The 14,541-nt window shown below is 32.9% G+C and overlaps 1 protein-coding gene across 1 annotated transcript; it reads left to right on the top strand.

Annotated features, from left to right (window-relative positions):
* Positions 1–13,701: 13,701 nt before the first annotated feature.
* On the top strand, positions 13,702–14,265 carry LOC132639674 (uncharacterized). The gene has a single exon (XM_060356114.1). The coding sequence runs from the start codon at positions 13,702–13,704 to the stop codon at positions 14,263–14,265; it is 564 nt and encodes a 187-aa protein (XP_060212097.1).
* The last annotated feature ends 276 nt before the right edge of the window (positions 14,266–14,541 follow it).

Raw genomic sequence — 14,541 nt, 5'->3', positions numbered from 1 at the left:
GTTGACTGTTGTGTATTCACCTGAAAAGATTCAAATTTTTGTGCCAAAGAAGCAATATGTTGTGTTAGTGTATTCAAGGCATCTACTTGGTCTACAGTAGCAGTTTTTTTTTATAATAACGCGGTTAGATGGCCATTGAATGACATTTTTAGAGATTTCATTCATCATCTGTAATGCTTCTTCTGTAGGTTTTCCCATTATGGGCCCCCTGCAGCTGTATCTATCACATTTCTAGAAGAAGGTTTTAACCTGTGATAAAAGATATACGATTGCATATGTTAAGGAATATCATGATCTTTACATTTTGCTTAACATTTCTTTTAATCTTTCCCAAGCTTGATAAACTGACTCAGTATCAGTCTGCAAGAAATTAGAGATATCATCTTAACTTTGTGGTTTTAGCAGGGGGAAAAAATTTATTTAAAAATTTCTGAGTCATTTGGTCCCATGCGGTAATAGACCCTTGAGGCAAACTTCGCAACCAAGTCTTGGCATCTCCTTTTAAGGAAAAAAGAAATAGCCTTAACTTTATTGCTTCAGGAGATACTCCATTATACTTAGCAGTTTCAACAAGTTCCAGAAAATCGATTAAATGACTGTGTGGATCTTCACTTGGATCACCAGCGAAGATACAAGATTGTTGAATTGTTTGAATCAGGCCTGTCCTGATTTCAAAGTTATTGGCTGCTACGGGAGGTTTCCTAACGCTGGATTCACATTTGAAGCGGTCTGATCTAGCATAATCCCTTAAGATTCTGTTTATTGGTCTTGATGCCACTTCATCAAACTGATCTTCTATATGGACTGGTGGTGGGATCTCCGGTGGATTAATGTTATCTCCTATTTGGTGCTCCATTTTGTCACAAGTTATGTTTTGAGAAGATGTTTGTTCTTTCTTGCGAAATCGCAAAGATCTTTCAATTTCAGGATCGTAATTGACTAGCTCCTTCATAGAAGAACGGGTTGTAAACTGTTTGAAATTTGTAAGTAAAACTAATTCGTAAATTAGTAAGAGTTAATGAAGAAAATTACAAAGATAATACAAAAAACTAAAACAATATGATTTTTTTTTTTTAATTTATAATAAAATTACTAGCAATTAAGTTACCACAAAAAAAAAAAAAAAAAAATATATATATATATATATATATATATATATATATATATATATATATAGATAAATAAAAATAGTAAGAAATTTACAACGATATTGCAGTGGAGAGTACTAACAATAATACTAATAAAATAATAAGATATAGGTTGACTATTAATGCAAATGATTAAAAAAGATATAATATTATTGTACGTGAACGGTAGGTACAAGTAGTAATAATAATAACATGAGAGTACTAAAGAGATTTTTAATAGTAAATATTATGAGGTAGTACTGACAATGTAAAAGGAAAAGAAAAATTATAATACTATTGTAAAATGTTAGTACAAATAACAGCAACAATTATAGTAGTAGCAAAAAAAAAAAAAAAACACAATCCTAATAATAATAATAATAATAATAATAATAATAATAATAATAATAATAAAAGGTTCCCAAATTAGTAATAAACTATTTAATCTGAAGTAGATTTGTGCCAATCCCCGGCAACGGCGCAAAAAATTTGACGAGTCCAATGTGTATAAGATTTTCTGCTCGTACTTAGTCAAATTCTAGTATAGTTTATGATATCATCCCATAGAGATTGGACAATCTAGGCTACAGACTTGTAATATTTTGACTACTATTTGAGAGAATCAGATTGATGAAAGGTGAGTTTGGAATTATAAATTACTTAAATTAAAGCGAACAACTTCCGGAAGATTTATAGTTTAAAAGAGTTGGGAATCGTTGAATTCACTTAATATATCATTACAATAAAATCTTAGTTTCTACACATATTTTCTAAAGAATAATTGCTTATTGCTAATACAATTATATTTTCACAATAAGAAATAAATAATTAATTAACACTCCCCGAGGTTATGTCTATTAATTGACTTAAGCTTAGCGATGATTAAACTGAAATATCTTGCCTGAATTGTGCTCAAGGGTAGTAAAAACTTCATGAGAATATTTTTACTAAAAATTAATAATCTTGCCCACAGCAGTTCCTCTGTGAGAATTAAAACTGAGGCAAGCAAAATTACAGACTTGAAATAAAAATCTTACTAAAAATTACTCACTCTAATATTCTATTCATCAGTTATTACATATTAATTTTTCTCCGTGAGAATTACAAAATTAATATGAGATAACTTAGATATAAAATATATAGATGTGATAATAATGATTTGAAGATCAATATTCCAACACACTATGAAATATAAATTGAAGGTTTAAAGCTAAGAATGTATTGAAACTAAGACAAAATTATAATTATATCAAGCTTCATCAACTATCCCAATAAAAAGAAATTACGCCATTGTGAAGTAAGAAAAGCTAGAGAGAACTTCCAAAAGACTAAAGATATTTTTACTATAAGAAAAAGACTAGAGAAAGAGACCAAGAGTAACTCTTGTCTTTCTCGGAAGCTTAGAAAAGTAGATAGGAAATTCGATACAAAGTGGGATGCCCCTTTCTTCTACAGACATATGCCTATTTGTAGAAAATTCCTAGAGGCCTTGGCGAGACATTGCAAGAGAAATTCAATATAATAATATTTCCTTGATGAGAATTTGGCATGGCAAATTATCATGCAATCTTGAGAATTTGGCATGATAATGTATCATGAAATCTTGGTGAGAATTTGTCATAACTTTGTTTCTCTTGACTTTGTGTAGTCTTTGGTGAAGTTGTCACAGATGTATCCTCCTTTCTTGGCTTTTAGTTCTTGCTTCTTCTCTTTTCCATGTATTCTTTTCCTGCAAGATTTGTTAGAAAAGTGCGAGAATATGATATAAATTATTCATGTTTTATTTTTAAAATATTATATATTTATATTGAAATTACATGAATAATTTATATCCATCATTCGTCCACGATTATTCGAAAGTTTACCAAAACTGGGGTTCTAGACATGTTCATGATAACCCTAAGCACATGTACCATGATATACCATGTTTGTATGATTACTTCATTATTGTGTTCTTAATATTTCAATCTGGTTACTGAGAATCTGTCTGTAATCCATGAAAAACTCATACTTTGCATTCCATGGGTTCTTAAATGCAAGATATGAACTTTTATGTTTATTTTCATGAACTTCTACATGTTTCCATGTTTTCAAACAAGTTATATTATATATTAGCTTCATGTTATAATAAAATCACTAATCATGTTTAAAATCATGTTCATATAACTCATGGGCTACTAAGCCTATTATATCCATGTTCATGTTTTGGGAGTTGCACAAATTATCGAGGAGGCTCAGACAGCCTGAAACTACGTATGCTAATGCAGGATAAGGATTGCTCCGCCCAGTTAGGATGATTCCTTCATGTTTACCCAGTGCGGGTTATTGAATCCATTCATATTCATGTTCAGGTCTTGTACCCTAGCAAGGTACATGATGGCTTAGCTGGTCTGGCAGAGATCAGACGCCACGTACTTACGTGGTGGTTACATGTCTGTTATACTAAGGCTCTCCCACTTAAAGTGTTTTACTCATGATATATATACATATTCATGTCAGATATACTCATGTTCATGTTCAGCTTACAGATACAGTTTCAGTTTCAGTTCTATTATTTCATGTGACATGCTTAGTTCATTCAGTTGCTTTACATACCAGTACAATTCAAGTGTACTGACGTCCCCTTTTATTTGCCTGGGGACCTGCATTTCACGATGCAAATTTACAGGACAACGGAGAGACTCGTTAGGACTTGCTCGTATCAGCTATTGGTGAGCCCCATTCTATTTGAGGTGTTATCTTTATTTATGTTTATTTCAGTCGGGCAGTTAAGGTATGTCGGGGGCCTTGTCCCGGTAAACAGTTTAGCAGTCAGACTCATGTCATAGGTTTCATAGACAAGATTAGTTCAGTTATGTCATGTCAGATGTTTAGAGTCATATAGCCAGTAATGGCTCAACATTTATTATATATTTTCAAACTTATGATTTTTAGGGCCCGTTTGGAAAGCCACTCAGGTAATTGGAATTGGGTGTAATTACACAGTTTGACATATTTGTTTGACCAAATAATTACACAGCTAGGTAGGAATTGGTTGTAATTGAGAGGGTGTAATTACACTCTCCAATTCTCAAGGGGTGGTTGAGAATTGGGTGTAATTACAGGGTTACTTTTTAGTTTGTTTCTTTTTTATTTATTTTTATTTCTTTTTATTTTTAATTTATTTTTTATTTCTGTTATTTTAACTTCTTTTGATTTTTAATTTATTTTTAATTTATATTATTTTAACTTCTTTTTTATTTTTACTTTTTAATGATTTTTATTTTTAAAATGTATTTTTATTTATATTATTTATTTTTCATTTCCTTCCTTCTCATTCCCAACGTTTACTTCTTGTGGTTCCATGTAATTGCTATTTTTTTTTTAATTTTATTCATTTAGCTTACCGTGTTATTATTCTAATTTTTGAAACTACACTTCTTAATATTGGAAAGAATGAGTCATTAACAAACTTGGCATATAACGAGTGACGTTATTAAAATAGAATGTCATTATGAATGAGGCTATAGACTTATATTTTCCCTTTCTTTTGAATTATTTAATTAAGTTACGTTGGAACTTACTTATGTAATGTTGGAATTCGACATAAGAGTATTACGTTAAACTTTTTCTTTTGTATTTTGAATTTAGGTTATAGTTTCAATTTTAAGTTATTTGCTTTCACATTGCATGTTGTTTATTTTTTACTTACATTTAATGGATTTTTTTGTGTCAAACATTTGAATAATGTTATGGCATTATATTTATAAATATTTTTTTTTGTTAAACATCCAATCCATGACGTTCTCACAAAAAAGTCTTCTTTTAAGTTTTATAATTAATTAAAATTAAATATTACTTATTAATTTGAAAAATATATATCAATTATTCTTTACAATATTAGTTACAAATATATGATTATTAGTTAATATATTTTCAAGAAACAATGTGTTACTAAATAACTAATTTAATATTATTTATAACGGCAGATATTTTTTAAATATTAATTTTAAATTTGTTATAATTAAATTTTATTTTTAAATTAAACTAACTGTGTAATAACACTTGTGCAACCAAACAACACGCTTGTAATTACACTGTAATTGCGTTATGACAAACAAACAGGTCGTTGTAATTACATTACCATTTAATTACTAGGCTGTGTAATTACTACCCTAGTAATTACACCATTCCAATTACCAGGTGGCTTTCCAAACAGGCCCTTAATCCTATGTTTTGCTCCCACCATGCATGTATATATAATATTTTGCATTAGCTCATGCCTCATGTTGATTCAGCAAGCCATGTGATTCGCTCGGTCATATGCAGCAAGGCACCGAGTGCCGTGTTATGCTCAGGCCATGGTTCGGGGCGTGACATTATATATTCTGAAAGTAGTGATATGATATGGGAGGGACTCAATTTCTCAAACTTCTTCAAGGACTTATACTAGAAGCTGAGTCAAGGAGTTTCAAGCTTTAGAAGACATGTTCATGGAGAATGAAGCTATGGAAGCACTTGAAGACAATTATTGGAGGGCCTTCAAGCTATGGGAGATAGCATGGAGGAGGAGTTCTAAATCCCAAGGCCCAAAACTTGCCTCTTAAAGAGGCCCGATGTGTTGCTACAATTGCAAGCTTGGGAAGTTAAAGGCCGGAAGGTTGTTATTTATGCAAAGAGGCTATTCCTTAAACACAAGCCATCATCCTTTTGAGAAGACAACCAAACAAGGCCCTTACTTCATTAAAGGTATTTTTGTAATAAGCTAGTTAGTCTTCTTTAGCCTAGTAGTATAAATATTGCACTTAGTTATTTCATTAGGAAGTTTAGAATGATGTTGAGATGAATGCTCTAATTTGATTGATAGTTTGTTTGGTAGAATGAGTGTAGTGCTAGTCTAGTGATTAGTGATAGTTGATTATGGTGGATTTCATTGTTGGCTATTGAAACCTTTTCCATTGATTTCCTATTAGAGTTGTTCATTTGTGGATTCATTTGATTAACTCTTAATTGAATTCAAATAGTATAGGTTTGTTAGTAGGAATCGATTAGGAGGGTTTGGATTTCATATATCTAAATTTGCCTATAATTCCTTTACTAATTGGGTCTTGCTTCTATCCCTCTTCTTCTCATCTCAATTTCTTCACATCTCATCTTTGATTTCTTCTCATTTCTAGTTTCTGTATTTTTGTTGTTTGAATCTGTGTCTTCCACAAGCCGGGTTGTATCATTTTCTCCGCTTGAGTTGATCAAGTAGAAGAAAAAAAATACTTTACCCTTCCATCTCTTAAAGAGATCTAGCGACGTCGAAGCGGAATGATGTTGACATCTCATAACTTGATATCCGCAATTTTTCAAACTGTAACAAAGATGAATCTCCTTAAAAATTTTGCTGAATATACCACAAATTATTACAGTTGAAAATAAAATGAACAAAATGAACAGGGGCGGACCCATGTGTAAAGTTTGGGTGCTCCGGCACCCATTAAACTTAATCACGGAGTGTATAATTGTATAGAAAATATAAAGGAAACAGATATAAATAGTTAATAGAGCACCCCCGAACTCAAAATTTCTGGGTCCAGCACCCCCGAACTCAAAATCCTGGGTCCGCCTCTGAAAATGAAGAAAAATAGATAAATATTCTTCAGGCTGAGGCGCGGATATCTTGTTCTCTTTAAGGAGATTCAAGCCCACTGTGGTATAATCTTCACCGGTCCAGTAGTAATACTCTAACTTGTCCCCTCCAGGATACAACAGCCCGTCAACGTCGTGTGACTCAAACAACTCCGAACTAGTTGAAGAGTCCAAAGCTATACCATAAGAACACCTTCCTTCAACATAAAAAATTACGCTCTTTTGTAATGAATAAGTTGGAGACTTAGAATATTATTTTTTCTCTCAACTCTTTCTTTCATTACTCCAAACCTCACTATACACTATAATATTTCCCCACTCTTCTCAATATTTTTCATTACACAACTCATGGAATAATACCTCTATATATAGTTGTAAGAATTCATCCATAGAGTAATTAAAGAGTAGTGGGTAATTAAGTGAGGAAGAACATGAGATGAGGTTACAAATTTAAGTCTTAGTGGGGGCAATTAGTAGGATGAATTACACCAACACCTTCTTGTCAATTTATGGCCACTAACATGACAAGATATAATACACTTTAATATTTTTATTTTAGTATTAAAATGCAATAAACTCCAACACCTATGAAGATATTTGTAACAATGTAACTGGGTGCCTAGTGGAATTCCTCCAATTGATGTACCCACAAGGTTTCAATTTAGAGGAAAGAACCAACACGTGTGAATAGATGCACGTTACGAGTTCGAACCCTACAAAATTCTAACATATTTTAGTGGAGAATGATAGGCTAGAGTATAGGCTCATGAAGTTATTATATTTTAAATTTTGAACCTTATGCATCTTTGGGAATTCTTGGATTATGTTAAAAGAGAGAGAGAGGGAGAGAAAGAGGTAGAGTACTAGCCAAATATTAGAACCTCCTAAGTTGGTGTTGGGCCATGACAGGGTGAACTGCACTTTACATATTGGTCCGCTTTTTCTTTCTCTTTTCTTGTCATTGTTTAATAAAAAGATTTGAGAGAAAAAACTTTTTTTTTTAAAAAAAGACAAAAAGAACTAGCGCCATTTGTCCAAGGACACGTAGAGAACTCTAGGATTTTTTATATCCAACATTTCTATGTTTTTCGTGGATCGGACATTTAAAGTGGTTTAAAACCTATCAACCATTGGCAAATTTCTGCACAATACACAGTGAAAGGCCAACTACATAAAGCCCATATTTATTGGTATGTGACCTAATGGACACTTGCCCGCACTTATAATTGTCAAATGGCTTAATGCATATGCAGTCCTCTAAATTTGTTTTTTTTTTTTTTTTTTTTTTCCATTTTGACATCTTAATTAAGTATTATTTCTATTAAAATCCTGAATTTAGCTTCAAGTGTGTTTATCAAACACAATCCGACTTATATAACATATATGGTGAATTTTAATTATTTTAACCTTCCACGTGAATGTCAATCGCATCCTGTGTGGAAAATTTAACCAATTAAAAAACCCTATCCATTTAATTATACACATCAGATATTAGGTTTTGGTTTCTTATTTTTCAGTTTTTGATTTTCAAATTTTAGTTTCCAGTGTTTATTTTTCAGTTTTGGGTTTTTATTTTCTAGTTTTTCTTTTTCAGTTTTGGTTTCTTATTTTTCAGTTTCAGTTTTTAGTTTTTATTTTTAGTTTTAGTTTCCAATATTGATTTCTTATTTTCCAATTTTGTTATTTGAAGTGGTGGTTCTTCACTTGTATAAAACAGTAACACACTTCTTCCTATCTGATGTGTATAATTAAAATGGGTGGGGTGTTTTAATTGGTTGAATTTTTCACATAGGATGCGATTGACATTAACACGCAAGACTAAAAAAAAAAAAAAAAACTCACCATATACACTATATAAGTCGGATTGTGTTTGATAGATACACTTGAGGCCAAGTTTAAGAGTTCAATATGAACAACACTTAGTTAAGGTACCAAAATAAAAGAAGGGACAGGTTTATAGGGACCGCGCATATGCATTAAGCCTTGTCAAATTATCACAAAGTATGCACTTCCCTTACCGATAGCAGGCAAAAATGAAAAAGAAAATCTCTGGCTTCTCAAAGATCAGCCATAACAGTGAAAGGGTCCACTGTGAAAGATATTTTCTAACTTTTCTACTATAAAGAGGAGTAGATTATTCGAGGGTCTCGTTGGTTACGAGTTAAGATATTCATGTATCAAATTGTGGATAACGAGTTAAGATATTCATGTATCAAATTGTGGATAAGTAATAGTATCATGTTTGGTAATATTTTTTTGTTATGTATAAAATTCAATACGTACCTAATATGGTATTTGGTTTGCAATTTAGAAACACGGAAAGTTGATACATGTATAAGTTATGAGGGAATTGATATATTATTTTATGCTGGATAGAAGATAAAATAACTAAATCGTGCATAAAATAATAAAGAAATTTCACTATAACTAATTTTTATATTTTTACTACCTGCATAACTCTAACTAGCAACTAAATGACCCCTATTGTGTATGAAGGGTAAATAAGATGTACAAGTTTGTTCTCTAAGCTAGCAAACTCAATCCTAGAATAACTAGTACTACAATTTTTTTTATGTGTTATAGCTATTGGCCTTTTCTCTTTTGCATATAAGCAATGACTATTCTGGTGATTGGGAGAAAGTAAGGCAGTTGGGTTCATGAAATTGAATATTCGTCTTAGAAGCAGGCATTAGCAACCGTCGAACCAATGATCAATTCATTTTATATCTTCTTTTTTCAAAGAAAGTAAATTTGACCTATACATGCATTTTATTAAACAATTAGTTGACGTTTCACATCCGATTAATATTAGTGACTTGAGTTAATTTGATGCATATACAGATCGGAGGGAATTCACCCAACCCTTTGTACTTTTGACAATTTGTTCTGTTTGGCTGCAGATGCACACTTTACAACTTAGGATTATTCCAGCTATACCCTCCAGAACAATTTATTGTTAACCGTCTTCAAGTTTTAACTATAACTTATAGCCTATAGGATGTGTTTTTGTTCAATAATCCAGGATATGTTTTTGTTCAATAATTTAGAGTTTTTGATCTTAGGTTTTATTTCAAAGCAGTGTCTTTAGGTTTTATTATATCATAACAAAAAAAAAATGACTATAAGGAACCAACAATTATCGCTTGTTAATAGTCTATATCCTCCACATTTAATTAACAATCTTGGCCTGAGGACAATTTAATTTTCAAATACACATGTTGATGTTGTTGACTTGTTCTTCTTTTCTTTGTTGATTCCTCTCAATTATTTTGTGCCATATGTATTGAGTTTGTTCGGCATATATAGTTCAAAGCCCAGTGAAAACAAATCAGAAGAAGAGTCTGATAAGGCCGAAGACCATGCGATCCCTACTTATGCGGAGTTTTTTGAGAGTTCTGCCTCTTATAGATCTCAAAACCAAAAATATCCTACAATTAGATTGTTTGAGAGTCTTACAAAACTTTCAAGATCATATTTTTTCGAATTAAATCATGACACTTCTAAAACATCGCAAAGGACTCAGAAATTTCAAGTATTTCCATAATCTTTATATTCTTGTCTATTTTTCAATTGTTCTTTTTGTTTAAAATTATTGAAATAGAATATTTTATGGGACTTGCATATGTTCCATGTTTGAAGTTGATGTTTCATTTCATGATAGGTAAAACGTTTTTTAATTTAAAGTTTCCTACTAAACGTTAACTTGCCTATCTACTCCTTGTTTTCCTAGAAAAAAAGAAGAATTTAATTAGAAGATAAAATCCCTATTTTACTAGAGAATAGAAATAGTCATATACTGGCTTCTCCTTATGTGGTGAGTGAGTAACTACAGTGACATAAGAGGGAATAAATAAGTGATATTAGTTGTCGCAAAGCATCTGGAAAGCCAGTTCAGGGAGTTAAAGGATTAAAAGGAATAAAAATAGGATTAGTGAAAATCCCATATGACCTTGATGGAGAGCATAATTAACCAGGTTTTTGAGAAATCTTTTAACTTTTGATTAAGTTAATAAAAAAGGAAGTGTCCACTAATGGAATAGTCTCGTGGAGTTCATCACTTTAATTCCTATTCCTCCTTCCCCATTTTGTTAATGACCAATCATTCCCACTTTCCTCTTTAAAACTAAGTAATTATCTTTAAAATAAAAACTTTTTTTGTTAGTGGGCATTTTCCTTTTGTGCCATCCATATTTCCTTTCTTACCCCACCTCCCCCACCTTTTAAAAAAAAAAAAAGCCTTTTCCACCCTGAAAAGTTCTGTATATACTCCCTACATGTGAACCTTAGATCCCTGTATAGTTACAGAATTTTTTAAATGAAATTATCATCTATTTGTTAAGGAAAAGGTACATTTAGGTACTCATACAATTTAATGAAACTAAAAATCATGAAGTTATTCATGTATGAAGATAAAGATACAATGTACAAAATATATAAAAAACAGTGATCAAGATCTAAAAAGCTTTTGAGTTTTTCTCTCTTTCTGGTAGACTAGACTAATTTAAAATCTTAAAGTTATTGGGAATTCAACTTTAGGTCCATGGTGATAAGATAAAAGTGATAAAGACAATTGTTTTTACATTTCTCTCTCTTCTCTCTCTTCACCAATGGATACTAACGTATCTAAAATCACGATTGCCCTCCACGCGCCACTCTCAGAAACTATTCCACCAAAAGCCAATTACCTGAATGCTTTCTCCGGATCTCAAATGATTACAGAACAAAAGAGGGATTCGGTACAATCGATAGTAACAAAACACAATGGGATGGCGGCAGTGATAGTTGATGCTGAGGATTATTATGGTCTCATGGCTGACGAATGCAAGTACACAATTAACGGTCGATTCCTGAAAACTAGACCTCAAATTGAAACAATTCGAGCTACTATCAAAGAAAGCTTCGCTCTTAAAGGTACTGTGAAAACTGGGTGTATGACAATCGTAACGTTTTCATAGATGTCTATAATGAAGAGGATTTCAATACTATTTACTTCAAACATGTTATTCAAATAGAAGAACAACCTATGTGGATGAGTAGATGGACCCCTGATTTTACCCCAGAAGAGGATTGCCCTCTTACTCCTGTTTGGGTATTGCTTCCAAAACTCCCCTTCCATCTACATGCATGGCAATATATAAAACAGATTTGGCTCCTATTAGAGTGTTGTTGGCCATGGATGAAGCTACTAAAGGAAGGACTAGGCCAAGTATGGCAAAAGTCCGCGTTGAAATTGATCTTACTAAGCCAAGACTGAATAAGATTTGGGTGGGACTTAGGAATGCTGTTAATCCCCTACAAGGATTTGAACAGAAAATTGAATATGAAGGGATTCCTAAGTACTGCAACTACTGTCGACTACAAGGACACTATATGAATCAATGCAGAAGAATGGAGAAGGATAAGGTTGAAAGGGAAGATTTTGACAAAAATAACCAGGAGAAGAACAAAAACAACAGAAATCAGGAAGCAAATGCTACAAAGGGCACAAATGTGTTTAAGGATTCTAATGGGGCTAAGAGTGCTAAGACCTTTAAAACCGACAATGTCAATTAGGTTATTACTATGCTAAAAAATAATGTTGAGACTGGTGGCGCTAAAAGGACAATGGAAGCTACAACATCTAAGGGAACTGTGGTGACTAAGAACTCTGCTAAAGAAGTAGTTTCTCAAAGCCAAAGAGGTAGACAAGTGCATGCCTAGAAAGAAACCAACCAGATTCGACAATAAAATAGGAACCAGTGCCCCTCCTAAACAAACTTTTAAACCTACTGGAGCTATTTTTGGGGTGGATAAACCTCCTCCTACCAATGAGATGGTTAAATCTGGTGAAACAGAGAAGAAGAAGATGCATGATGTTACAATAGAAAGCAACACCACCAACACTGCAAACAATCCTCAAAGACATGATAAGGATTTGGAGCATCAACAACAACTAATGGCAAAAGGCACACAAATGGTAGCTACTCCTATTAAGGACCATAATGAACTACATGTAATGTTATTTTAATATGGAAATGACAGGACTGCTAATGATCATCTTTGGATTACTGAGAGGAAGAAGAAAGGCAGAACTCAGAAACATAACTCAGTTCCTGATGAATGCGAATTTACTCAAAATAGGTTCATTGAGTTGGGGAACGAAGGTGATAAAGACACTGAAGCTTAGGAAACAAATGAACCTGATAAACAGGATCCAACTCAAAACAAAAAAGCTCCTGAAGATGAGTGGGCTGACAACACCTCTACTGAATATGATGATAGTAGCGATGGATCATCTGATGAGGAAGTACAAAATCTGATTGATACTACTATTGGGAAAGACAAAGACACAGAAGAACAACAAAAGTTTGTAAGAAACAAGGATTATCCCCAAGAGCTGTAAAGAAAAAGAAAAAAGAGGGGGAATCCAGTGGCAAGCCAAACACACAAGCACAAAAGATGTCCTCACAAAAAACCTCCAAGAATCCAGTTTTATGATTAAGCTCATTAACTGGAACATTAGGGGAATGAAATCCCAGGCTGCTACTGAAAGACCGGTATACCTTGTCAAATTTCATAAAGTATCTTTTATTGATTTACAAGAACCTTTTTTGCAGGATACTTCTATTGAGCATTACAAAAATATATTAGGAATGAATGATTGTTTTTCTAATAGCAGCAACAAAATTTGGCTTTTCTGGAGCTATGAATTGATGTGTAATGTATTTTCTAATCATGCCCAGATGGTCACATGTTTAATAAAGGTTGGGAATCCTATGACTAACCTATTTGTTTCCTCTGTTTATGCTAATTCTAACTCTGCAGGTAAGGAAGAATTATGGGATCATATGAGAGCATTCTCTTCCACTGTTTCTTCCCTTGGATGGTTTGTGGAGATTATAATTGTATCTTGAACCCCGAGGAGAAATTTGAAGGATTACCTCATAGACTCAACAAAAGTTTACCTTTCTTGGACTGTATGAATGACTGTGGAATTTCTGATTTGGGTTACTTTGGAAGCAACTTTACTTGGTGTAATGAAAGAAAGAACAATGATGTTATATGGAAAAGATTGGTCAGGGTATTGGCTAATGATGACTGGACTAATTTGTTTTATAAAACTACTGTTCAACACCTGCCTAGGATTAGCTCTGATCACTGTCCTATTCTAATTTCTGCCTGTAAAGAGGACAATAATTTTGTTAAATACTTTAGATTCCTTAATTTATGGGTAGATCAGGCTGGTTTCTATGATCTGGTGAAACTGCATTGGAATTCTGAGATTACGGGTAATATTTTTTGGGTGGTTCACCAGAAACTCAAACTTGTTAGTAAAGCTCTCAGTGAGTGGTCAAGATCTCAGGTTGGAGACATTTTCCTGAAACTTCAGCTTATGGAGGAAAATGCTTCTCACTGTGAAGAAACTTGGATGAATTCGCTGGATCATAATGACAGAATGGCTCTTAACAAAGCCAAGGCAGAACTTGTATTGCAACATAAAATTGTTGACAACTTTTGGAGACAAAAGGCTAGCATCCAGTAGTACAAGGAGGGAGATGAGAATACTAAATACTTTCACAACTTAGTGAAAGGAAGGAGGAAAATGCTGAGTATCTATAGAATCGGTGTCAATGATCAATGGGTGGAGGGAGATGACAACATTAGAGTTGTTGCTATTTCTTTCTATCAAAATCTATTAAAAAATGTGGACAAAAAGGTGGATATGGAATTGATCAACTTGGTTCTTCAGATGATAACAGATGAGGATAATTGTCACGACCCAACCGGAGGGCCATGACGGGCACCCGGTGCTAACCCA

This window comes from Lycium barbarum, chromosome 5 (assembly GCF_019175385.1).
Source record: "Lycium barbarum isolate Lr01 chromosome 5, ASM1917538v2, whole genome shotgun sequence".
NCBI lineage: Eukaryota > Viridiplantae > Streptophyta > Magnoliopsida > Solanales > Solanaceae > Lycium > Lycium barbarum.
This window is presented reverse-complemented; position numbering and strand designations above follow the sequence as displayed.